General features: G+C 44.5%; 1 protein-coding gene across 1 annotated transcript; it reads left to right on the plus strand.

Moving 5' to 3' along the window:
• Nucleotides 1-6,250: 6,250 nt before the first annotated feature.
• PSMD11 (proteasome 26S subunit, non-ATPase 11) lies at nt 6,251-23,767 on the plus strand. Its single transcript, XM_028702035.2, has 14 exons — nt 6,251-6,403; nt 9,352-9,453; nt 10,143-10,267; nt 10,930-11,001; nt 12,135-12,192; nt 13,876-14,070; nt 15,414-15,558; nt 16,088-16,148; nt 16,558-16,620; nt 17,882-18,007; nt 19,606-19,641; nt 21,181-21,232; nt 22,935-23,077; nt 23,192-23,767. The coding sequence occupies exons 1-13, from the start codon at nt 6,313-6,315 to the stop codon at nt 23,075-23,077; spliced, it is 1,269 nt and encodes a 422-aa protein (XP_028557868.1). The 5' UTR covers nt 6,251-6,312; the 3' UTR covers nt 23,192-23,767.
• The last annotated feature ends 537 nt before the right edge of the window (nt 23,768-24,304 follow it).

The raw sequence follows: 24,304 nt of genomic DNA on the forward strand, positions 1-24,304 counted from the left end.
CATAATTAGGAAAAATTGTAATAATCACATATAAAAGAAACAGTATACAAGAAGTAAATAACGAGGCCATTTACAGGATAAAGGAAGTCTCTTATTTTTATGTTATGTTTTCTTTGTGAAAGGGGATAGGAGTTTAATTTTGATAATTAAATTGTCAATGGTGGTGGGTTTGTTCGCATGTATGAGTTGTTGTGGACTATGTTGTAAATAAAGTATAATAATAATAATAATAATAATAATAATAATAATAATAATAATAATAATATTGTCTATGGAGAATATCCCTGGAATCAAATCCAATGCTCACTTGCATGCAGACGCCTCATCCTCTGTGGATTTGCATGCAGATAGCTTGTGCTTTTAACTGTTCAAAATCTCAATAACAAAATCACACTATAATGTTAGTTAGATGAGAGAGTCCTGTCTCTACTTCTATATTTTCTCCTCTCTTTTTGGGGGGCCGGGTGGGGTAGGAGGGAAAGGACACCTGTTGCCCGAGCAACAGAAGAAGGGCATTCAAAAGGCGAAGCCAACAGCCGCTGGGCTCCCACTCCCATAAGCCCTCGTCTGTGTGATGGATGATCAGGGATGATGGGATCTGTAGTTCTGTTCCACCAAAAATGCAAAGTACGTCACTCACGACACTTTTTGTGTCTTTGCGCACAGAGCAGCTGACACAGCCAGGCTTCATCTCTGTTGTTAGCACCACAGTTTCCTCGCTCAGTTGTTACTGCCAGTTCTTCCTCCTCTCCTATTTCCATTCAAGCCCTGTCGTTCTAAATGACATCATACTCTAGTATCACTGCCTGGTCCACAAAGATAAGAACATAATTACACAGAGAGAGGCATCTGGCTGTGTGTGTGTGTGTGTGTGTGTGTGTGTGTGATTTCCAGGTTCAGATAGGAGAATCCATTTTTAAATGTCCCCCGGGGAGGTAGGGCGAGTTGCCAATATACATCAATAAAACAATCCAGCATTTTATTTTCCTTTTTTGGCCATTTAATAACTGGTTTAGTAGATCCACAGCAAAGCAACACATTCGATTCCTGACATACACATATTTATTGACTAAATAGATTCATTCAATACACATATTTAATAGTATAATAATAAAAAATTTAAAAATTCCTACTTGCATTGCAGATCTACCCAATTCCTCATTTGTTAGACGGCAGCTCGCATCAGCTTTGACCACTGGCCATGCCGGCTGGGACAGATGGAAGCAGAGGAGTCCAACAGCACTTGGAGGGCAAACAATTCCTCTACTCTTGCCCTAGAGGACCGGGTTCAAAGTTTGTAGGCACCTTTGGGTGGGGGGGGGGCTGATCAGATATAGGCAGGGCTGGCCCAAGACATTTTGACACCCCAGGCAAACCACAAAACGGCAGTTAAGGGTGCTGAAGGGGTGCTAGGAAACCTTTTTTGCCCTTCCAGAACTATATTTCCCAGAGTTATCTAGAGAAAGGGTTTGGTTGTTAATAAACCACTCTGGAAATTGCATGGGGAATAGGGGGTCTCCTAACAACTACCTCCTTAACAAACTAAAGCTCCCAGAATTCTTTAGAGGAAGTCATGACTGTTTAAAGTGGTATAATAATGCTTTAAATGTACGGCGCAGATGAAGCCAAGAAATGAAAAACCCAAGTCTCTTCCCTCAGGCTCGCAATCTCACAATTATAGCAGTCTGTTTTCCAGCCGTAACCACACAGATGCTCCTGGAAGTCCACAGAGGAGGGTGTGAAGGTCAAGGCTTGGTTAGATTGATGACACTAATAATTCTGTGTTCTGCCCCTGTGCTTGATATTAAAGAGTCGGTTTGCTGCAGTCTGCGGTGGTCATACTGCAGTATTTGGGATGTTGCTACGAGGCAGCTAGAAAGGGAACTGCTGCATTGTACAGAAAAAAACCATATAGTTTGTGTACTGAATACGTGTTTGTGTGTTTTAAGGAGCCTATTTGCACAGATCTCTCTTTTTGAGAACAGCTGTGTTTCCCAAGGTCATATGTTTTACATACAAAATACTGTGAAGCGGAGCAGTTTTGCAATGTCGTTTAAAGAATGTTCTGGATAATATTAGGCTTTACAGTGGAAGAAAGGGGAAGCATCACCATGGAAACCAGAATTCTAACAGAAGCTGCAAATTCTGCAGTCTCCCCCTGTGGTGTGTCACTCTAAATATGTCATTGTTGGAAATGCAAACTTGGAATAGGCGCTAGTATGTATGCCGGGGACTCCAGTAGTTGTAATTGGACTTCCAAGTCCCATCAGCCCCAGCCAGCATGGCCAATGGGCGGAGATGAAAGGAAGCATATAGGTTGTTTGAATCCCTGCTATATGGTGTGGAATACAATACAGTACTGTCAACAAAGGTCCTGTCAACAAAGGTCCGTATAGTTAAAGCTATGGTTTTCCCAGTAGTGATGTATGGAAGTGAGAGCTGGACCATAAAGAAGGCTGATCGCTGAAGAATTGATGCTTTTGAATTATGGTGCTGGAGGAGACTCTGAAGAGTCCCATGGACTGCAAGAAAATCAAACCTCTCCATTCTGAAGGAAATCAGCCCTGGGTGCTCACTGGAAGGACAGATCCTGAAGCTGAGGCTCCAAGACTTTGGCCACCTCATGAGAAGAGAATACTCCCTGGAAAAGACCCTGATGTTGGGAAAGATGGAGGGCACAAGGAGAAGGGGCAGCAGAGGACGAGATGGTTGGACAGTATTCTCAAAGCTACAAACATGTGTTTGATCAAGCTGCGGGAGGGGGTGGAAGACAGAAGTGCCTGGCGTGCTCTGGTCCATGGGGTCACAAAGAGTCGGACACGACTAAATGACTGAATAACAACACTGTCACTGATAAGTAGTGTGTAACCTAGGAAGAGCTTGGTTCATGGCTCACTGAATAAATCAGCCTATTCTCTAGAAAAGGGGGGTCTTTATATGCAGCTTTTGTGGATTTTAAATCGGCTTTCGATCTAATACCAAGGGACAGACTCTGGGAAAAGCTTGGCGCTACAAACATAGACAAGCGCTTATTACGCCTTATCCGTGGTCTATACGAAAACACCAGGGTGAGGGTAAGATGCGACCGGTCAGGCCATCTAACTAAAGAAATCCAAACGCACTATGGGGTTAAACAAGGATGTGTCCTCGCGCCAATGCTATTTAATTTCTACATCAACTCTTTAGCAGTAAATATGGAGAAAGAAAATGCCCACCCTCCCAAACTGGCAGGTATGCCCCTCCCGGTGCTTCTGTATGCGGACGACGCAGTCCTGCTCTCCTTTTCCTGCGTTGGCTTGAGGAAGCTTTTGAGATCACTTGCTGACTATTGTCAAGCGGAACAACTATCAATAAATTATAGCAAATCTAAAATTATGGTGTTTTCAAAAAAAAGAAGGAAACACAAATGGAGAATTAATGGACATCCTATTGACCAGGTAGCAACTTTCAAATACCTGGGAATAACTTTTCAGGAAAGGGTCTCGTGGCACCAACAGATGAAAAACGCCATTGCCAACGCAGGAAGGGCCAATAAAGCCCTTACAAGATTTTTTCACGGGAAAGGGGGTAAATACGTTCCGGCGGCCTCCCAGGTTTTTGCTGCAAAAATACTCCCACAACTCACTTATGGATCCCAGGTTTGCAGTTTTAAAAATTTTGCGCCTATGGAGGCATTTCAAACAAAATTCTATCGGTGTTTATTGGGGATCCCCCCCTGTGTATCTAATATAGCTGTCCGCTTAGAAGTTGGACAACCACCCGTTAACGCGCGGTTGTGGATTCTAAAGATACACTACTGGTTAAAACTTATTTTTTTCCCGGCCGGTTTGGCTCCTTTAACACTCTTAGACACCTTTCATTCTACCTGGAAAGCTTCCCTGTTTGAAAAGATAAGAAGCTTGGGATTCTCCCCGCAGATCTTGATAGCGGCAGGATATGAGAGAGCCAGAAGTCAAGTGCTCCAACGCATTAGGGATATAGAGCTGCAATGTCATATGGGCAAAATGGATAAACATGCCACAATTAGAGACTTTGGAAGAGGGTTCTCACCCGCAAATTATCTGGCTGATTTACAAATACCTAAGTACAGACACTCCTTCACCCTGGCCAGATTTAACGTTCTGCCCTCTGCCCTGCTGCTAGGCAGATATGAGGGCAAACCATATGAGTCACGTGTTTGCCCATGTGGCTCATCGGAAGTGGAAACAAGTCTGCATGTATTGCTGCACTGTAGTTACTACAAGGATCTACGCCTGACCTTTATTGCCCCAGTTCTACAAAAGCTTAAAAATGTACCAGAACCCCAACGTATGAGAGCCTTGGTAGAAGATAAGGTTCCTGAAATTACGATCAATGTTGCCAAATTCTGTGTAGCCGCTATTAGGCGCAGGAAACAAGAGCTTTCCAATGTCAATATGCAGGCGAAGGCAAATACTTAATTTTATTTATGCTGTCTAATTTCAAATTGCTGTTATGGCCTAATCTGTATTGAAATTGTCCTTTGTTTTTTCCTGGTGTTATGCTTCGCTGACTAGCTGTACGAGTTAACCTGGTCTGTGACCGTTTAATAATAAAATTTGATTTGAAATTTGAATCAGCCTATTCTAACCTGGTGCCCTTTAGATGTTATTGACAGCTCCCATCATCCCTGACCATTGGTCCTGTTAGCTAGGGATTGTGAGTGATATAATAATAATAATAATAATAATAATAATAATAATAATAATAATAATGTTATTATTGTTTATACCCCACTCATCTGGCTAAGCTTCCCCAGCCACTCTTACAGCACATAAAAAAATGTAAAACATTAGACACGAAAAACTTCCCTAAACAGGGCTGCCTTCAGATGTCTTCTTAAAGTAAGACAGTTGTTTATTTCCTTGACATCTGATGGGAGGGTGTTCCACAGTGTGGGCGCCGCTACCAAGAAGGCCCTTTGCCTGGTTCCCTGTAACCTCACTTCTTGCAGGGAGGGAGCCACCAGAAGGTCTTCAGAGCTGGACTTCAGTGTCCGGGCTGAACGATGGGGGTGGAGACGCTCCTTCAGTCAAAAACACCTGGAGGACATCAGGTTAGGGATGATGTTTGAAACTCATTAAGGTGGCTTTAATTCTTAACCCACGGGTTAATAATATTGACCTACTTACCACCATGCTGCTGTAATTACTGAGATAATGCACGGGAAGCATTGTTTATTATATCTCCTTGCCTCTGTGGGCTGAAGCTTGGATTTACTGGTACTTTTACGCCGCTAAAAAGGGAATCACAGAATCATAGGATTGTAGAGCTGGAAGGGGTCACACGGGTCATCTAGCCTAACCCCCGAGAATTCAGGAATCTTTTGCCCAATGTGGGCCCGTGAACTTGAGATCACACCACAGCTATGAGCCCACCGACTTTTAAAGCAGGTATCAATCAATACTTTATTGCGGTCCAAAGACCCACAAAACAATTTGAAAACTAGATACAGTTAAAACGGCCAGACAGACAGATGAAAGAAACCAATGCAGTCATTTTGTTTTATCTAGGGCATAATGATCTTTGTTTTTTATAACCTTGGAAAGAAACTTTGCCACCGCCAGTGTAATATCATTTGATCTGTCTTCCCAAAGATATTTAATATAGGACGCTTCGGATTTTCCTGGGAAATTTCCCAGTAAGGGTTTGATCAGTTGATCCCTTGCTCTTTAAAGCAGGTACCGGTACGTTTCCATTAAAATGGACAGGATTCCGATTTCAATGCTGAAAAGAGAGCGGCTGGGGCTCAGGCTACACAGTATACTCTTGTGATATATGTGGGCTGAGGGGGGGAAGAGGAAGCTGCACTTTGTGCATGCTCAGAGACATTTTTTGCACTTGCTTTTACATTTCTCACCAGGGCTTTATAACAAAAAACAAAACCCCAACATAGTCAGAAAAATAGATTCCTTACACATGTTGGACTACAATTCCCATCATTCCTAGTGAGCAGGACGAGCGGTCAGGGATGATGGGAGGTGTAGTCAAACAACGGCTGGACCCATTTGGATGAGTTAGCGGAAGGCGCAGCAACCTGTCCCACTCCGCCTCCTCCGGTCTCCTAGCAACCCCGCACTATCGAGTACCACATTTCCCAGCAAGCATCGCTCCGCCGCGCACGCCGTGACTATAGAGCTAGGAAGGAAAAAAAGAAAGCACTTTCGTATCTCTATGGTTTGGCGCCACGGAAAAGCCCCAGAGAAGGAAGCGGGGCAAGCAGCTTCCGGCGGAAGTGAGGCCCTGTGGTTCCGGCCGGCGTGAGTGAGCGAGTTTGGGCTTTTTTTTTCCAAGATGGCGGCTGCGGCGGGCTTGGAGTTCCAGCGCGCCCAGTCCTTGCTGAGCACCGACCGGGAGGCCTCCATTGGCATCCTGCACTCCATAGGTGAGGAGCCGGAGGGAAGGGAGTGCCGGCCGTCCTCCGCCGGCTGCCGGGGGCTCCGGCGGGCGCAGGAGGCCGGCGGCAGGGGCGGCTGGCGGCCGGAGCCGCTGCTGACTCACCGTGAGCGGCTCTGAAGGGGGAGAAGGCAGCCGGGGCGGGGAGGGGAGTTGGGGAGCGGGGATGTTTTCGGGGGGAGGGAGGCTTGGCTTTGTGGGAATGGGGGAGTCCGGGCCGCCTCGGAAACCGGCCGAGGGGTCGGCATCGGAAAGGCCTAGGCAAGCGGAGTGGGGAGGGCTCCCCTGACAGGCTTCCCCAGACCCTCTCCCATCCCCAGCCTCTTCTTTGTCGCGGGAGGCAAGAACGCCGGACTCGGGTTTCCTGAGTTGCCAAGGTCTCCCTAATCTTTCCTAGCTGCTCGTCAGGTGCATCCCAAAGCTCAGCCTAGGGACAAGGCAGCCATCAGACCCTAACCCGCCCCCCCCACCTCCGAAATCTGATTTCAATCAGAAAGGTAGGAATAAGTTGTTGGGAGGAGAGGCGGGGGAGAAGACTGGCACAGACTTCTGAAAGTGGTTTGTCTCGGTGGGTGCTGCCAGTGGAGAGAAAGAACAACAAGATGGTCGTTGGAGAGGGTGCCAACTTGATGGCATGAGATTCCTGGCTGTGGTAAAGGTAGGAGAGGGAGTTTTGGGGTGGGAGGAGTTGGCCCAACAATAAGCTTCCTAGTGGTTTTTACATGAATCCCGTTTCCCATGCTTTTAACAGAAACTGGATGTGCAGATGCTAACAAAGATTGCTTTGTGATGCCGGTTCTGGGAGATCACAGTTCTCCTTGTAGGAGGAGGTCCGGCTATGTTTTCCCCTCCCTGCTCGATCAGACAATCTCCCTGACAGATATTATTATTTACTAAAAAAAAATTTAGTAAATAAAAAGTGGTGAGTTTTGAGGAAGACGCGATGGAGGTTTGTTGTGGAGTAAGAGGTAGGAGAAGAGGGTAGGCCTGAACAAAGGCTGATGAGATAACTGGGAGCGATGAATCTGAAGAGGGGTTAGTGGTCTAGAGATTGCATGGGAAAGCAGCATGGGTTGTGTAGTGAGGGTGTTGGCAAATCACTTCCGGAGCGTGCCTAACCTCTTTCTTCTTGTGAGAGGGTTAATGCTTGATATTTGCTATGAAAGATGGCATTTTGTGTACACCCCCCCCCCCTCATATCTGTTTTATTAGGGGAAGGAGGACAGTTTATGTGCAAGTCGTCTTTTACCCAGAAACTAGATTTGAAGGGTGGGAGTGAGGTACAGGGACACAAAATGTGATGGTTTCTGGATGGCTTTAAAATGGTACTGTTAAAATTTGTGATGGGTAGGTCATTGTAGCTACTAGCCGTAATGACTATATGCAATTTTTCTAGGTTCAGAGGCAATGTGCCACTGAGTACCAAATGCTGAGATTGACAACAGGAGAGTGCTATTGCCATCCTGCCTGTTTGCGGGCTTCTCAGAGTCATCTGGGTAGCCACTGAGAGAAACAATGTTAGGCTCTGTGGACAATGTTCATATCTAGGAGGGATTTTCTTATGATGTTCTACAATTTGGACTTTGTTCAAATAAGTAATATGGCTTGGGATTTCTAAAGGTATAACTAGGAAGGTGGGTTTTGGGATCAGGAAGTAGTAATCCATTTTACCTACTGTCAGAACAACTGAAGTTGTTCTCATACAGGTTTGCAGTTTGCATTTGTTGATAGCAGCTGAGAGTTGATCATCTTCCTTTAGTGCACTTCACACAAAGAGCAGAGTAGGGATTCACAGTGAAACAAAGAAGACTAGCTGCAATACACCCTTTGAAACAAAGCTTCAACTATAAAAAGTTTAGGAAATGGAATGCCCTTAGAATTTGGGTCTTGTGCCAGAGAACAGGAGGGCCTCTCTGTTTTGGCCTGCACCTTGCAAACTCTCCTTTCCTCCTTCCCATATTTTAAAATATATTCTTTTCCTTTCTTAGTTCAAGACTTGAGCTACATTTTTGTAGATCATATTAAATGAAAAAAGCCACCAGACACCACTTCTCTTCCTTCCCCAGACAGCACCTGCTTAGAGGAGCTTTACTTGTCTTAAGATTGACAGTAGGAGCAGAACGTGTGCACAGCAAAGGAAAACTTGATATTGTCCCATGCAAATGCACAAAATTATCTAGTCCTGTAGGTTTTGGTGGAATTCACTCTTGGCTGACAGGAACCGTTTGAAATAAATGACATTTCTTACTCAGTGAAATGATTCTTCTTAACCTCCCATTTGTTAATTGTCAAATAAAACTGTTCCTCATGGATTGGGAACAATTAAACCATGAGAGATGCCTCTTTATCCTAGAAATCAAAGTTTTGGCAAGGAGAAAAGTATTGATATGGCTACCTACTAATGGGGGGATCCCTAAGTAGTTCCATTATAATAGTGTGAAGTAGTCCTTTGGTATTGCTGAAGCCAATACTTTATGCTTAAAAGGCAGTTTGTAGTTTTTCATTCCTTGGTTAATATTTTACATATTGGCAGCTGTATACCGCAGGACATGGTACTGTGCTGGTTTCTCTGAATACCACTATTTTTTGTGCATGTTCTTTCATGCAAGTGATGTAACCACTCTTCTTGGTGTGTAGAGGCTTGTTTACAATATCTGCTGACACGCTAGAGAGCGATGAAGATGCTTTTTCACAGCTGTAGCTGTGTCCACATCGCTGCTGTGATTACATTATGCCAAATATGCTGGATGACACAAAACCGAGCTGCCTCATGTTACTGAATTTCTCTGTGTCACAAACTCAGAATCGTAATCTGAGAGGCAGGTGCTATGGTATCACAAGAAGCTAGCTGATGATTGAGCCGAATTATGCATGAACAATCCTTGATTAGGTGCAGAGGCTTGTCTTAACTTCCGAAAACCTTTTCTTTTTTTCCAGTGAAGCGTGATGTCCAGGAGAACGATGAAGAGGCCGTACAAGTCAAAGAGCAGAGCATCCTGGAACTGGGGAGCCTCTTGGCCAAGACGGGGCAGGCGGAAGGTAAATTCTGTTTTAAAGCAGCTTAATAACACCTAACCATTTTAATCTGTTTTTAATACTGCGTTTTAACAGTGTAATACACAGGCTTAGGGTGAAAGGTGGCGAATAACGAATAAGAAAAAGAATAAAAGAATATAATGTCACCGTAGAAAAGTTACTGCTCTCTGAACAGTTACTGCTCTAATGTCACATTTGTGGGATCTGGAAAAGTATATCAACAAGAGAAGAATGCTAATTTTGGATTTGGTCACTGTAGACCAAACTAGACATGTAGTCACAAGACGAGTCAGTGTGTGCTTGTTTTCCTTTACTAAAAAGCAACTGCTGGGGGTGGGGACAGGACATGTGGGGAAAGCATTTAAGCTCCCCCCCCCCTCCCATGGTTGTTATTTAATAAAAGAAACATACCCACACAAACGCTTGTCATGCCGTTAGCACCATAGAGAAGATGGAAAACTGTTCTGAAAAAATGCTACAAGGCAGCATACAGGTAATCCCCCTCCCCAAATAATAATACCAAAGAATTGGAGCCAGTATGTGTGGATGTTCCTCTTCTGTCTGAAATAATTGGCACTAGATTTTAAACTGTGTGGTCATTGCTACCTCAGGAATGAGCCGTTACGCTTCTGTTGTGTTCTTGTACAGTTTCAGAAGCTGAACTGTGCTTCACAACTTTGTTTTCAATGCAGAACTTGGAGGACTTCTGAAGTACGTGCGCCCTTTCTTAAACTCCATCAGCAAGGCGAAGGCAGCTCGCCTGGTTCGGTCTCTGCTAGATCTTTTCCTAGACATGGAGGCAGCAACAGGACAAGAGGTGAGAATCAAAATTCAAGCAAAACTGTAAACGTGGTGTTTGCAGTCGCTTTTCAGGTGTTCTGTCATAGCTGATCCTGTTCAGAAGAAGGCACGCAGAACTTCATACAAAAGACAATCTCTAGACGGTGGCGGTTGTGCTGGAGCAAGTACTGTAAATTTTCTTGTGACATTTGTAAAATGAGGCTAATGAAATAAACAATATCCACCCTATCATAAAAAAGTGGAAATGGGTTTTTTAAAGTATAGAAGATAACAGAAAATATGCTATCTGAACGATAAACTTGGTCATTTCATTGTCCTTTTTACCCGTTGTTGTCTTTTTAATTGTATATATTGCTTGTTTTATGTTGCTATGGCCGTTGGCTAATGTGAATAAAGTTTATCTATCTAAAAAAAGTGGAAATAGGTTTTTTAAAGTATAGAAGATAACAGAAAATATGCTTAAAATCAATGCCAAAGGTATATCTAAGGCATTGAACTATGCATCGGTCAGGAAAAGCTCGTCAAAACAAAAATCTCTTCTGTTGTTTCTAGAAAGTATAGAGCGCCTTGCAATAATACAACCTTGAAGGATATAAATGCATGGGGCAGCTGTGGTCAAGTTATCCTCAGCCAGAAAAAAAAGCAATTTGAATGTGGTTTCTTTCTTTTTCTTTTAAGGTTGACCTGTGTCTTGAATGCATTGAATGGGCCAAATCCGAGAAGAGGACATTCCTGCGCCAAGCTCTGGAGGTAAGGTATGCTGTATATCCGTGTGACTTGGTACAGCTAAGTGGTGCACATTGGTCTCTCGTTTATTCCCCGGATTTGGAAACCTGCCATACTACCTGCCAGGGCACTGAAACCAGACAACTGTTATCTATTCACGTTCCGCTGTGTTGCTTCTTCGGGTTATTGCTGATGTGTTACCAGGTTTCTCAAATGGTGGTTTTGGGTGTGATAGTTCCGTGCCACCTTTATGCAGACTTGCATCTCTCAACATGTGTTCCCTCTTAACCCCCACGGTTGTGCTTGCTATATAGGACTGGTAAAAAGACAGGTATTTTCCCAGCCTTTCTACGCCGTCGGCATTCATTGATGTTGTTTTGTGGATCTTGTGAAAGGAAGATGATCTGGATTAGCCAATGCAGAGAAGTTTGTATTTGACTGCAGATACATTTGTATTTGTGGATTTCTGCTTCTCGGTCTTTCTGCTCTGTGTGGATTCGAAATGAGCTGCAGTTGCATCCTTTGTTCCTTGGCTCATGTTTCTCCCCTGTTGTGCCTCTTCCTATGTTGGGAACAGCTTCCCCTTCAAACCTATTACCGCACAACCATGCATTCTCTGCTGTCGGACTTTACTCTGCATTGCCGTGCTTGTCCAGACTTGCAGTTCCTCTCAGCAAAGGCCTTGCCTCTTCCGTGGTTCACATATATTGCTTCCCAACTCAGGAGTGAGCAGTCTGTGGCACTCCAGCTATTGCCACACTCCAGTTCCCATCACCACTAACCACTGGTCATACGGGCTTTGGCTGATGGGAGTTAAATTCCAACAAGTTCTGGAGGGCGGAAAGTTCCTCATACCTGTCGGAAATAAGTCCCGTATTTTTTGCTCTGTAAGACTCACTTTTTCCCTCCTAAAAAGTAAGGGGAAATGTGTGTGCGTCTTATGGGGCGAATGCAGGCTGCGCAGCTATCACAGAAGCCAGAACAGCAAGAGGGATTGCTGCTTTCACTGTGCAGTGATCCCTCTTGCTGTTCTGGCTTCTGAGATTCAGAATATGCGTCTTGTGGTCTGGTGCATCTTATAGAGCGAAAAATACGGTATTTCTCATTCATAGAGTTAATTTTCATTGAAATGCATCATTTACCTTTCTCTCTCCTAGGCAAGGCTGGTTTCTTTGTACTTTGACACTAAACGGTATCAAGAAGCATTGCAGTTAGGTAAGTAGATTACCAGCTGGGCACCGCTTTGCCCCTATTTTGATTTCATACTGGCTAGAAGGAATAGAGCTCCTTAATATAGTCGTACCTCGTTTTGCGGCCAGGATCCGTTTTGGAGCCCTCCCTTTCTCTCCATTCTCTCTGTGGGCTGGCGCTGAAGGTGCAGGACTAGAAAAGCCACCTGCAGGACTCCAGAGTAAACTTAAGAGCAGTTTCCTGATTCATTTGAATACAATGCAGAGAGAACAGAGGGGTAGAGGAGGAAAGGTGAGCCCTCTGAAGGCGAGAGTTCCCCAGGTAGTACAGAGAGGGAAAAGTTCCTATATATTTGTTTGGTCTCTCTCTCTCTCTCTCACTCACTCACACACACACACACACACACTGTTGCATGAAGGAGGGGGGCATGAAATGGTCTGCTTCTGGGTTGAATTGGGGGCAGCACTCCTCGATTGTGTTTCTGTACCAGATAGTCATTTTCTCTTGATCGCAACCCAATCCAGCACATTCTACTTGCTGTGTTTCCCCCTTTCCCCTCCTTCCGGTTCTCTGCAGGGTTCACAGCTCTGTCTCTGTGTGTGTGTGTGTGTGTGTGTGTGTGTGTGTGTGTTTCCATACAGGTATCTGTAAATATTAATTATTCAAATAAAAAGGTTTTGGCAACTATTGCAAGAGCTGAGCCCCATTTGCGTTTGTGGTGTCCAGTTCAAAACTGCTATTAAAAATGATATTAGGCAGGTAGGGCAGTGTTGTCTCACATTAGTTGTCAAAGAACACAGGATTCATTTTCATGCTTTATATGTTAGCTTTGTATGTACCTAACTCTTATCTCGGTCTCCTAATAGCGTTGTGTCACCTAATCCTATGAATGCCCAGTTTGCTTCATAGTGGAACTGGGGATAGAACCTGCCTTCTCCCATCAAAACTGGACACTATGGGTGGAATTTTACTCACAGTAGACTCACTGAAGGGACGCGGGTGGCACTGTGGGTTAAACTACAGAGCCTAGGACTTGCCGATCGGAAGGTCGGTGGTTCGAATTCCCGCGACGGGGTGAGCTCCCATTGCTCGGTCCCTGCTCCTGCCAACCTAGCAATTCCAAAGCACATCAAAGTGCAAGTAGATAAATAGGTACCGCTCCGATGGGAAGGTAAACAGTGTTTCTGTGTGCTTCTCTGGTTCGCCAGAAGCAGCTTAGTCATGCTGGCCACATGACCCGGAAGCTGTATGCCTGCTTCCTCTGCCAATAAAGCGAGATGAGCACCGCAACCCCAGAGTCAGTCATGACTGGACCTAATGGTCAGAGGTCCCTTTACCTTTAGACCCACTGAAATGAGTCAGGTCCATTAATTTCAGTGGGTCTACTCTTGAGTAAAACGTAGTTGAATACCACCCTGGTTTTCCACAGACCAGTCTCAATTCAGCTGACCTGGTGTGCTAGCAGAAGCTAACGGGGCTTTTGTTCCTCCAGATCAGCTCTGGAGCATCCAGAACAGCACGTGTATTTTGTCTGGCGAACAGAAAATCTTGCATTGATCAGGAGAACACAGTGCTGAATTCCTTCCCTTGATATCACAAGTTCTGTTGAGTAGCAAAGATAAATTTTAAGTATTTGAGAGGTCAGAGTGGGGGGCTTCAGAAAGGGACTCTCTGAGACATCCGGCTCCACTGTATGACTTTTGTCAGGCTCACAGCTTTTGCGGGAGTTGAAAAAGATGGACGACAAGGCCCTCCTAGTGGAAGTGCAGCTGTTGGAGAGCAAGACCTACCATGCCTTGAGCAACCTGCCAAAAGCAAGAGCAGCATTAACCTCTGCCCGAACCACAGCCAATGCAATCTATTGCCCACCCAAGCTGCAGGCGGCCCTGGACATGCAGTCAGGTAAGTCATGCAGCCAGCAGTTGTGTCATACATGCTTGCTGTATTTGGGATTATTATCCTTTGCCCTGTGCAATAAAGACTAGCCGTGGTGTGTTGTGCAAAAATGAGATGCTGCCGCTGTGCTCGTTTGATCATGAGTCTGTAGTCTGTCATAGGACAGGGAGTAGAAGGAAAGAAGATCAATGTGATTAAATAGATCCTACATTGGAACAATCCACCCAGGGAGCTTTAGAGAATCTTCCCCCTAGGAGGTTTTTAAAAGGAGCTTGGTTAGGTTCTGAGGCCATGTGGCTGACCTAGGTAATCTGCAGGATCTCTTTCAACTCTCACTCTAGAGAGTCCGTAGTGAAACCCAAAATACGGGCATGGGGAAATCTAGCAAAACAAAAACAGATGAGCTCTTTGTCTTAATTGCTGTCTTAACTGATGCATATCATGCAAGATGAAGGCAAAACTGGCCAGAGCTTGGTAGATTTTGGAAAAGGCCCTCAGTTCTCCTTTTGTCAGAGTTAAGCTGAAGTAATTAAATGCAGAAGCAATCAGAGCTATTAGGATCCCCTTACAAATGTAGCATCTTTTGATGTACATTCTAAGATGGTCTCTTTTCCCCCAGTGCCTGTGTTAGTCCTTTTTAAAAAAAAATAATAATCATTTTTTTGATACAAACAACAACCGCAAAAGACACATACAACAAAAACCATAATAACAATAACACAATTTGACAATTCTGATTTGAATACACTGATATACCTATGACTACACCTTTTTAAACAATATTTTCCCACCTCTCTCCCCCCCCACTTCCCTCCACTATCCGCCTTATCACTTAAATATTCGTTCCAGATTTCTTCATATTTATCCATTCTTATTTTGCGTCGACATGCAATTCATTTGTATGTAGTTAGTCTGTCCACATTATCAATCCATGTGATCAATGGAATCTTTTTGTGGCTCTTCCAATTAATCAAAACAAGTTTTTTTTGCTTCTAATATTATTTTATATTAGGTGCCTGTGTTAGTCCTTTAATTTTTCATGGCTGTTCCTCTCCCCTCTTACCTTTGGGCAACCGCTAAAACCAATTCAGTTGCAACCCTTGAAATTATGCATAGGGGAACTGATGCCGATTAGCTTGCATTAGCGTAGAATTTGAGTACTGGCTGAACTGATGCAGCCCTCTTGATAACATTGATTTTCTTTTGTCAGAAAGAGAGGGGCAGGGGAGAAATGACCCTTCGAGACAGTCTTTCCCTAGAAGGACCAATAAGTAGGACTTTGCAGCCATCCTTCCCAGGGAAACTGGATGCTCTAACCTGGTCCTTGTGTTTACCTTCCCTTCTAACAGGCATCATTCATGCAGCGGAAGAAAAGGACTGGAAGACGGCATATTCCTATTTTTACGAGGCATTTGAGGGTTACGATTCCATCGACAGCCCCAAAGCTATCACGGCGTTGAAATACATGCTGCTGTGCAAGATCATGCTGAACTTGTATGTGGCTAAGTATATCGCAAAAGGAATGCAAATAGCCCCTTGTGTCCTCCCCCTTTTTCAGCAGTCATTTGGGTCAAGACACATGCTCTGGTATTAGATGAAGCACCGGGATCCTTAGCTGGCATAATTCAGGAGTGTCAAAGCTTGCAGAAGGGAGGCAAGAATGCAGGGGCCAGTGGAAAGAAAGAAGGATTAAGGGTCTTAGGAAGGGGTGGAGATAAGCAGCATGGTTGTCATTGCCTCTCTCTGCTGTAAGTCTCGTTCAGGCCTCTTTGGTACATGGAAATGGCACTGCCACAAGAAGGCAGCCTGGATTTCTTAAACCCTCTGTCGTTTTGGAGGCCAGGCAGTGCTTCCCTTCGTTTGAAAGGAAGAAGATCCTTGGGAGGGTGAAAAGGCCACTAGATTCTGAGTTCCCAGTTTCTTAACTGAATGGATGTATAAGTGCCTTGCTTATAATGAGCTCTGCTAACAGCCAGGGACATGATGAATCAGCATCTCTCATTTTATATTCTGTCCTTTTCAGGCCTGAAGATGTGCAGGCCTTGGTGAGCGGGAAGCTTGCACTGCGGTATGCAGGCAGACAGGTACAGAAACGCCGATCTACCTTTTTTGTCCTCGAGTCTTTTGATCCCATCTCCCACCGTTAATTTTTCAGTGACTTGGGCTGCCTTGCAGATGGGTCTCTGAAGTAGGAAGACTTGAGGTGCTGTGCAATTGCATCTTGAGGGTCTCTGCTGTCCAAGCTGGGGTTCTTCTGTCTTGATCGCTTGTTCTTTAGAGCTGCATAGTCTGTTTCTTTCTGTGATATAGCAGCTGTTTTGCTTTGAGTGAGGAGGGAATTAGAACAGATACTTAGCATTCTGGCTGATGTCCTTTCCTGAATTTCCCCCTGACTCCGGGAAGTATTTTTCTCAAGTGCGAGTGCCGCAAACGCAACCTGCCATTCACGTGGCCCAGAAAATGCTAACGGTGGCTCCTCTCTCTCCCTCACAGACAGAAGCTCTAAAATGTGTGGCACAGGCTAGTAAGAATAGATCACTGGATGACTTCAAAAAGGTGAGTAGGCACAATGGGGAATGGGCTAATTATTCTTTGACTAGGTGGTTGAATAATAGGCTTAAAAACTGAACTTTCACATGGAGGGGCAGTAGATCTCTGCATACTTGGGGAGAATGAGGGGAAGGGCATTTTCACATCTGACTGGCCACTGTTGGACAAAGAGAGGCTGTGGCCTCATCCAGTCATGTTCACTCAGCCGTTCCACTGAGTTCAGTTAGTGCCTACTCTCAGGAAAGTGGATGTAGAGTTGCAACCTTTCCGGCTCTGTTTCTTGGTTCTTAAAAATAGGAAGAGTGGAAATATCCAGAGTAGTGGTGTTTGTGATGGATTGGATCTTAACATGAGTGGAATTTAGGGTCATCATTGTTGTTGTTGTTGTTGTTGTTCTTCTTCTTCTTCTTATTATTATTATTAAACCAAATTTGTATACAGTGGTACCTCGGTTTTCGAACGTAATGCAGAAGGCAGTCTGCAAATTTCATTGAGAAACACTCAGCAGAAGCCGTTTGACTTCCAAGGCGTGCTCGAAAACGGAAGCATTTACTTCCGGGTTTACGGCGTTTGAAAACCAAAACGTTTGGTAACAGAGACGTCCGAAAACTGAGGTACCAGTGTACCACCCTATACCCGTAGATCTCAGGGCGGTTCACAACAGAAAATCACAATATAAAAAATACATATTAAAAACAACCCAATAATCCCTCCTTCCACAACACACTTTAAAAGGGTAACAGATGTAAATCGACTGAAGGCCTAGGAACATTTTTGCTTGGTGAAAACACTTCTTTTGTGTTAGGCGTTCCAGATATTCACTTGGCAACTGCTCCCTGACGTTTCCAGTAACTGGGCTAAGGATGGGTAAAAACATGGGGGGTGTGATGAAGAGCTAACCGTGTGTTTATTTTATTTTGTTTTAGTCTAAGTTAGATGTGAATAAACTTGCACGGAGGGTGAATGGTATTCCCAGAGGTCAAGGACTGGAGTTTCAGGCCTCTGCATAGCTTCCACTCTCACCTAAGATTAGTAGACATTTTTTTTAAAAATTGTACGTTGCCGAAGCACCTGCAAATATGCACAATTCTTCTTTTCTTGGAACAGGTGCCTTGATTCTATTAAATGCAGCATAAACACAACCCTGTATAATATTAGACACAAATAGTCTCAGAATGATTCCAAGGAGCCTTCACTCCCTTGGCCCTAAGAATGGTTGCATCCTCGTCCTCTGTGCTCATTGCTGACTTAATCCAATCTTTCACAGGCTCTGAAAGATTATAAAGTGGAACTCAGGGATGACCCCATCATCAACACACATTTGGGCAAACTCTATGATAACTTATTGGAACAAAACCTGATCCGGGTCATTGAGCCTTTCTCCAGAGTTCAGGTAAGAAGCACTGGAAGAGCTTCCTTTCTCATCGTTTCAGCCTCCATGAGGTTGGCGGTCATCTACTTAGATTTCCCGGTTAAATTTTCAAAACAACCATTACCATGCCCAGTGCCAAAAGTATTGGCAGTAACAGCAGGCTGCTTTCAAAACCCTGTGTGCAGATCTTTCCTTTGCATTTCTCAAGAGTGTGCTAAAACATTCTCTTACACTATTGGTTAGGCTCTGGAGTAGTATAACTGGAATTGCAGGGCAGAAAAAGAGAGATGGGGGAGCTCTAAGTGGTTTGAGACATCAGGTGAGTCATTGATTGACAGTTCCAGGGGTCCTGGATTTCTTCTGCTGCTTCCAAATTCTGCAGTGACATTTGTTATTAAAGGTAATGGTTGAAAGTGGCAGGTCCCTACATTTTAAGAATTGATTACTCTGACTAAGCCTGTTTGTATGACTTGTGTAAGATGGTTTGCTGATAAACAGGTTGGGTGCCGTATTTTTCGCCCCATAAGACACACTTTTTCCCTCCTAAAAAGTAAGGGGAAATGTGTGTGCGTCTTATGGAGCGAATGCAGGCGGGAGGCTCTGCTCAGCGCTCCCTTTAAAGAGCCGCGTGGAGCGTGTGTGTGGCTCTTGGGGGCTTTTCCCTGAGAAGGGAGAAGGGCAGCCCATCAGTCCCTTCTCCCACCTTGCGGAAAAGCCCCCAAGAGCGACACACATGCTCTGTGCAGCTCTTTAAAGGGAGTGCGGCTCTTGGGGGCTTTTTTCCCGAGGAGGGAGAAGGGACTGATGTGCTCCCCCGCCTGCAGCCTCCCGCCTGCATTCGCATCTGAGATACATACAGGCTCTGCCCAGCGCTCCCTTTAAAGAGCCGTGCGGAGCGTGTGTGTGGCTCTGACGGGCTGCCCTCTGTCCCTTCCCACACCGCCCAGAAAAGCCAGCAAGAGCCGCTGCCAGGCTCTGCTCAGCCCTCCCTTGTAAGGGCTCCCTTTCGTCCTTCATCCCGCTTTGCTGGGAAGCCAGCAGAAGAGGTGCTGCGCAGCTATCACTCTTGCTCTGCTGGCTTCTCAGCGAAGCGGGAGGAAGGACGGAACGGTTTAAAGCAAAAAAAGTGAGAGCCGCTTGCATGCTCTTCGCAGAATATTTTTTTTTCTTGCTTTCCCCCTCTAAAATCTAGGTGCGTCTTATGGCACGAAAAATACGGTAATTTGAGGGCCATAGCGTGGGTTGGAGACCTTGACTGACATTTCTTCATGTTAAGAGCTATTTTTTTTTATTTTTTTTTTAAAGCACTTACTGTGGATGACTGCTGGGCTTGTACTGGACTTTAAGTTATATCTAGTATTGCATTTTGAAAAAAGTAATGCAGATTTTAATCAAGAGGTTACTGGAAATAAATGGATAATGCGAGCGACTTGAACTGTGTGTTAAGTTAAAATGAGTGGAATTGGCTGCTGACATGAGATTGTCCTAAAATGTGTCAGAATCTACACAGCTGTTGCATACTGACTGCCTCTTCAGCCAAGTGTAGCAAATGAAAACCATAATACGTGTATTTGTTCCTTTCGAATCGTGTTGGCACTCGTTCTCAATTTCTTTTGCAGATTGAACACATATCTAGCCTTATCAAGCTGTCAAAGGTAAGAGCATGGATGCAAGAGACTACATAAGCTTGCATGTACATGAGCAGCTCTGAATGTTCCTGTTAGTAGTTAGGAGCTGCTAAAAAGAAGGGGCCTACCTGCTGCCATAAAGTTCAGGGAAGAGAGAGCAGAGCAGGCATTAAACTGCATTTAAAGTTTTGTTAAACCTCCGTAATCGGTTGTTTGTGAATGTGACAAAAACTGACACTTGTAATGATGCTGTGATCTTCACGCATAATTTCATAGGGAGGAAATAATCCCAAGAGTCTTAAATTTAACAAATCAAATTTAATTATTCAGTCAGTGCTGGGAAGGAGACATTTATAAGAAAGTCCTGACATCTGAGGGTGTCATAAGTTCAGCCTATTCTATATAATGTGACTTTCCTGTTGCCAGATTATAATAGATTTATGGCATAATAAGCAACATAATAAAATGGTCATTATTTAACACTTGATAAATTGTCAAACTGCCTAGAAGCCAATAATCCTCCCTAATACCAGTATTTTCAGCTAAAGTGAACGCAGTATAGAATCTTAAGAGAAAGTAGAATCAAAATTGAATTGATGGAGAAATAATTACACAAAGGAAAAATAAACATCTGTTATCGTATATATGAAGAGAATAAAGAAAGAAGTGGGGGGAAAGATTAGAAATGTGACAGGCAAAAAGTGAAAATAAAGATTTATGACAAATACAGCTTTATTACCGTGTGTGTTATGCAGCTGGTATTTAACCATGATTAACAAAGATATATCCATAAATTAGTGGAATATGGAGAAAATGTGGGAGAAAGTCACAGATTATATTAGTGTTTTATGGACATGCAAAAAGATTTGAGTGTTTTTGGAGGGAGATAGTGTATGCAAGAAATAATTGGATAACCCATACCGAGGAACCCTTGAATAATAATTTTGGCACATCTTGAAGAGGTCAGAACATCATAATTTTAAATTAAACTGTTGCCAAACAGTCATAGTGCAACAGAATGAGAATGGTTTAATAAAAATTGATTACCTTGCCACAATGACAGCATTAATTGAAATGGTACATTTAAGGGAAGGAATACAAACAATTTGATAATCTCTCCCCCCCCCCCCCCTTCCCTTTATAAAACACATGGAAGAACAACATAAACTTGAATTGTTTAAAACCTTTTTTTATTTCTGTTATAATCAGTAGCTTATATAGAGAGCCTTCAGCCTTTGAAAATATATTTATACATAAACTAACAGTTTTACTGTATGGTTTAGATGCATGTCATAAATGTTGTGTATATTAGAATGAAATATGTAATGTCTTTTGCTTCCGTTCTTCAGTTCAGTGCTAAGAGTGTGTGAGAGACATGGGAGTTTTTTGTGTGGAAAAAAGAGCAGGAACTCTTGCTGCCTCTAGAGCATATGTGAGGTGCTGAAGCAACCTCTAGGTGGTTTACCTCAAGATTACTATCCCAGGAACCGCAAAACTTCAGGCTGGCAAAACCAGCTGGTCCATTGTTGGCTCTAAGAAGCTGATCGTCTCCTGGTTCTCTTTCAGGCCGATGTGGAAAGGAAACTCTCTCAGATGATCCTGGACAAGAAATTCCACGGTAAATCCCCTTCCCTTTGCCAAATGTGAAATAGTCATGCCCACCACAGTCTTGGGTTGCTTGTCCTGCCTTGCTTCCCCGCTCCCAAAAACGTGATGCGTACGAACAAGAGCTTAGATGTGCCAGAGGACAAACAAAAGAGGGGTTGTATTTAGGGTTGAGGGACGCGGGTGGTGCTGTGGGTTAAACCACAGAGCCTAGGACTTGCCGATCAGAAGGTCGGCGGTTCGAATCCCCGCGACGGGGTGAGCTCCTGTTGCTCGGTCCCTGCTCCTGCCAACCTAGCAGTTCAAAAGCACGTCAAAGCGCAAGTAGATAAATAGGTACCACTCCGGCAGGAAGGTAAACGGCGTTTCTGTGCGCTGCTCTGGTTTGCCAGAAGCGGCTTAGTCATGCTGGCCACATGACCCGGAAGCTGTACGCCAGCTCCCTCAGCCAATAAAGCGAGATGAGCGCCGGAACCCCAGAGTCAGTCATGACTGGACCTAATGGTCAGGGGTCCCTTTACCTTTACCTATTTAGGGTTACAGATGTTCCTGGGGACAATCCCTGGATTTGCAAATCTGTCCTCGGATAAATTCCATCCCTGGAATGTCCCCAGATTTGCAAATCTGTCCCTGGGAAACGTGGCAGCGGCAGCCCGGAGCCAGCCTGGTAGCGCAGTTTGCTATGGCTGGCTTCAGGAGCTGCTCGCTGCAGCCGCCACTGCCGAGGGGGAACCAGGGGCGTCCTGCGGTACAGATCTCTTGCCCCCTTCTCCCTTTGTTTTGGGAAATGCCTGCCTGCGACTCCCAGTCAAAACAAAGCGGGAAGGGGGCAAGAGATTGGGAGAGGCTCGGGAGTCACGTTGCCCAGGTTTTTAAAAACTCTGCACATTTATGTTTCACAGGGTGCGAAAGAAGGGCTTTGCACCTTTATACAATATGCATGTGTACTTGGGCCCAGGGTCTTTTGCCTCACCATCCCCACTACTGACTCCCTGTTGCTACTCAGCTTAAAATAATAATAATAATAAAAAGTGTCCCTGGATTCATTGAAAAATATCTGGTAACTATAGTTGTTTTAGACCTGAGGAGCTTCACACCCTTGGGGGTTCTTCATTATCCATATCTTAAAAACATCTTGTTGTTGAGGCTGGCACCTTCCGTATCTGGCTTACCGTACTTTTCTGTGTATAAGATGATTTATTTTTTTTACTGTAAAAAAATGGGGTTGTCTTACACACGGATAGTGCAGAGGGGAGACGGGCAATTTGTTGCAGTCGCGAGCAGGAGCTTTTATGTGGCGATTTGGTGGATGATTGGTGGCTTTGGCACAGGCTGCTTAGGATTGGCTGCTGCTGTGGCAATTGTGCATGCGATTGCTTGCTGCTGGTGGCGAGGGGGCAGACGGTTTTGATTGTCAGCGTATTTCAGCTGTGTGAGTGATTCTCGGCATCACCCCCCTCCATAAAAAGCTCAACAACAACTCTACAACTCTGGGCAATACTCCCCCAAAAAAGCTCAACAACTCTTTGCCGTCTCCCCCCATTTTCTTAAATTGGAGTCCCCAAAAATAGGGGGAGTCTTATACACGGGGGCTTGTTATACACGGAGAAATAAGGCATTTGTGCTGTTTTCTTGGGGAAACGGTCACTTGAGGAGTAGATCAGTTTGTGCCTCGTTACTCGAGAGGCCTAACGGGGACTTTTCTCTTTTGCCAGGGATCCTCGACCAAGGCGAAGGCGTCCTGATTATTTTTGATGAACCGCCTGTAGACAAAACGTACGAAGCTGCTCTGGAGACCATTCAGAATATGAGTAAAGTAGTGGATTCGTTATACAACAAAGCCAAAAAGCTAACATAGGTGAGGGGCTCTTTACAGTGTGAGCTGTGACAGATTTTGCATCCCCCCCCCCCCCGAGAGGGTCGTTCAGTTGAATGACGTGGCTTCATCTATCTTTCTTTCTTTTTCTTGCAGAGTTGGGAACTGTTGGCTGTTGCTTTGGAGAGTTGGTGCGTGAAACCTTTTGGGGGGGTGGGACAAAAGGCTAGAAGACTGGTGGGGTGTTTTTTGTTCCCCACCCCCCCTTTTGCTCTTACTTCTCACTCGGAAAGTTTTAAGACTTCCTCATCTGATCCATCTTGTCTATACGATTGTGTGTTCCAGTTTCCATGTAACCTTTTACCTGCTGAACTTTGTACTGGGATGGGGAAATAATAATGTTTAAAATAATAAAAAAAGGAGAGTTTCTTGGGGGTGGGGGGAAGGGAGCAGCGGCAGTATCCTAAATAAAAGGAGAGAGGCTTATGCTACCTTAAAAAAAACACAAAAAAAGTGCTTCCCATTTTCTTGAGGGCGGCAGAAGGGTGGGCCAAGTCTTTTGACACTGGTAGGAACCCAGCCGCCAAAGGCACCTCCATACATCCACAAAATTCCTACACAGAAGGCGTTTTCCATGTACACTGTAGCATAACATGACTGTACACACGCCCTGGGAAGCTGTGGCTGACTGTAGCTTCTCAGCATGAGCATGCACAGCAAAAAAAACAAAAAGCTGTCTGTGAGTTTGTGTGTGGGTTTCCCCCACAAACTCTCTCTGTAGTCTTGCGTTCCATGTAGGAATTTTGTCATCTGTGAAGTGGCCAGTTAGAAAGCGGGAGCTCCCTTAACCTTGTGTCCAGAATACAGAGATTTCAGGCAGCCAAAGCGAGACCAGTTTGCTAATCCACAACAACAACAACAACAACAACCACAACTGCTGAAATGTCAGCGAAAAGAATTTTAGGCCTCCAGCCACCTTAAAAACTCCCTCTTGAATTCTGAGGCCTTAACAGGTAGGAGCCCGCTTGAAAACGTTTTCCCACGGTCATAAAAAGAGCGAGAGATGGCCCGAGTCACTTTTGAACGGTGGCTCTGAAGGTTTCCTGGTTCTGTACTGCATGCCGTTTGTCCTTTATTATTGTTGTTTTTTTTAAAAAGGCTAGAAATGTACTTGCCTTTTAACTTCACAACAAGATATGCTGTTGGAAAGAACTGAACTTCTGTACGATATTAACCTTTTTTTAAAGAAAACAAACTGCAGATGGGTCT

This window comes from Podarcis muralis, chromosome 13 (genome assembly GCF_964188315.1).
Source record: "Podarcis muralis chromosome 13, rPodMur119.hap1.1, whole genome shotgun sequence".
Classification (NCBI taxonomy): domain Eukaryota; kingdom Metazoa; phylum Chordata; class Lepidosauria; order Squamata; family Lacertidae; genus Podarcis; species Podarcis muralis.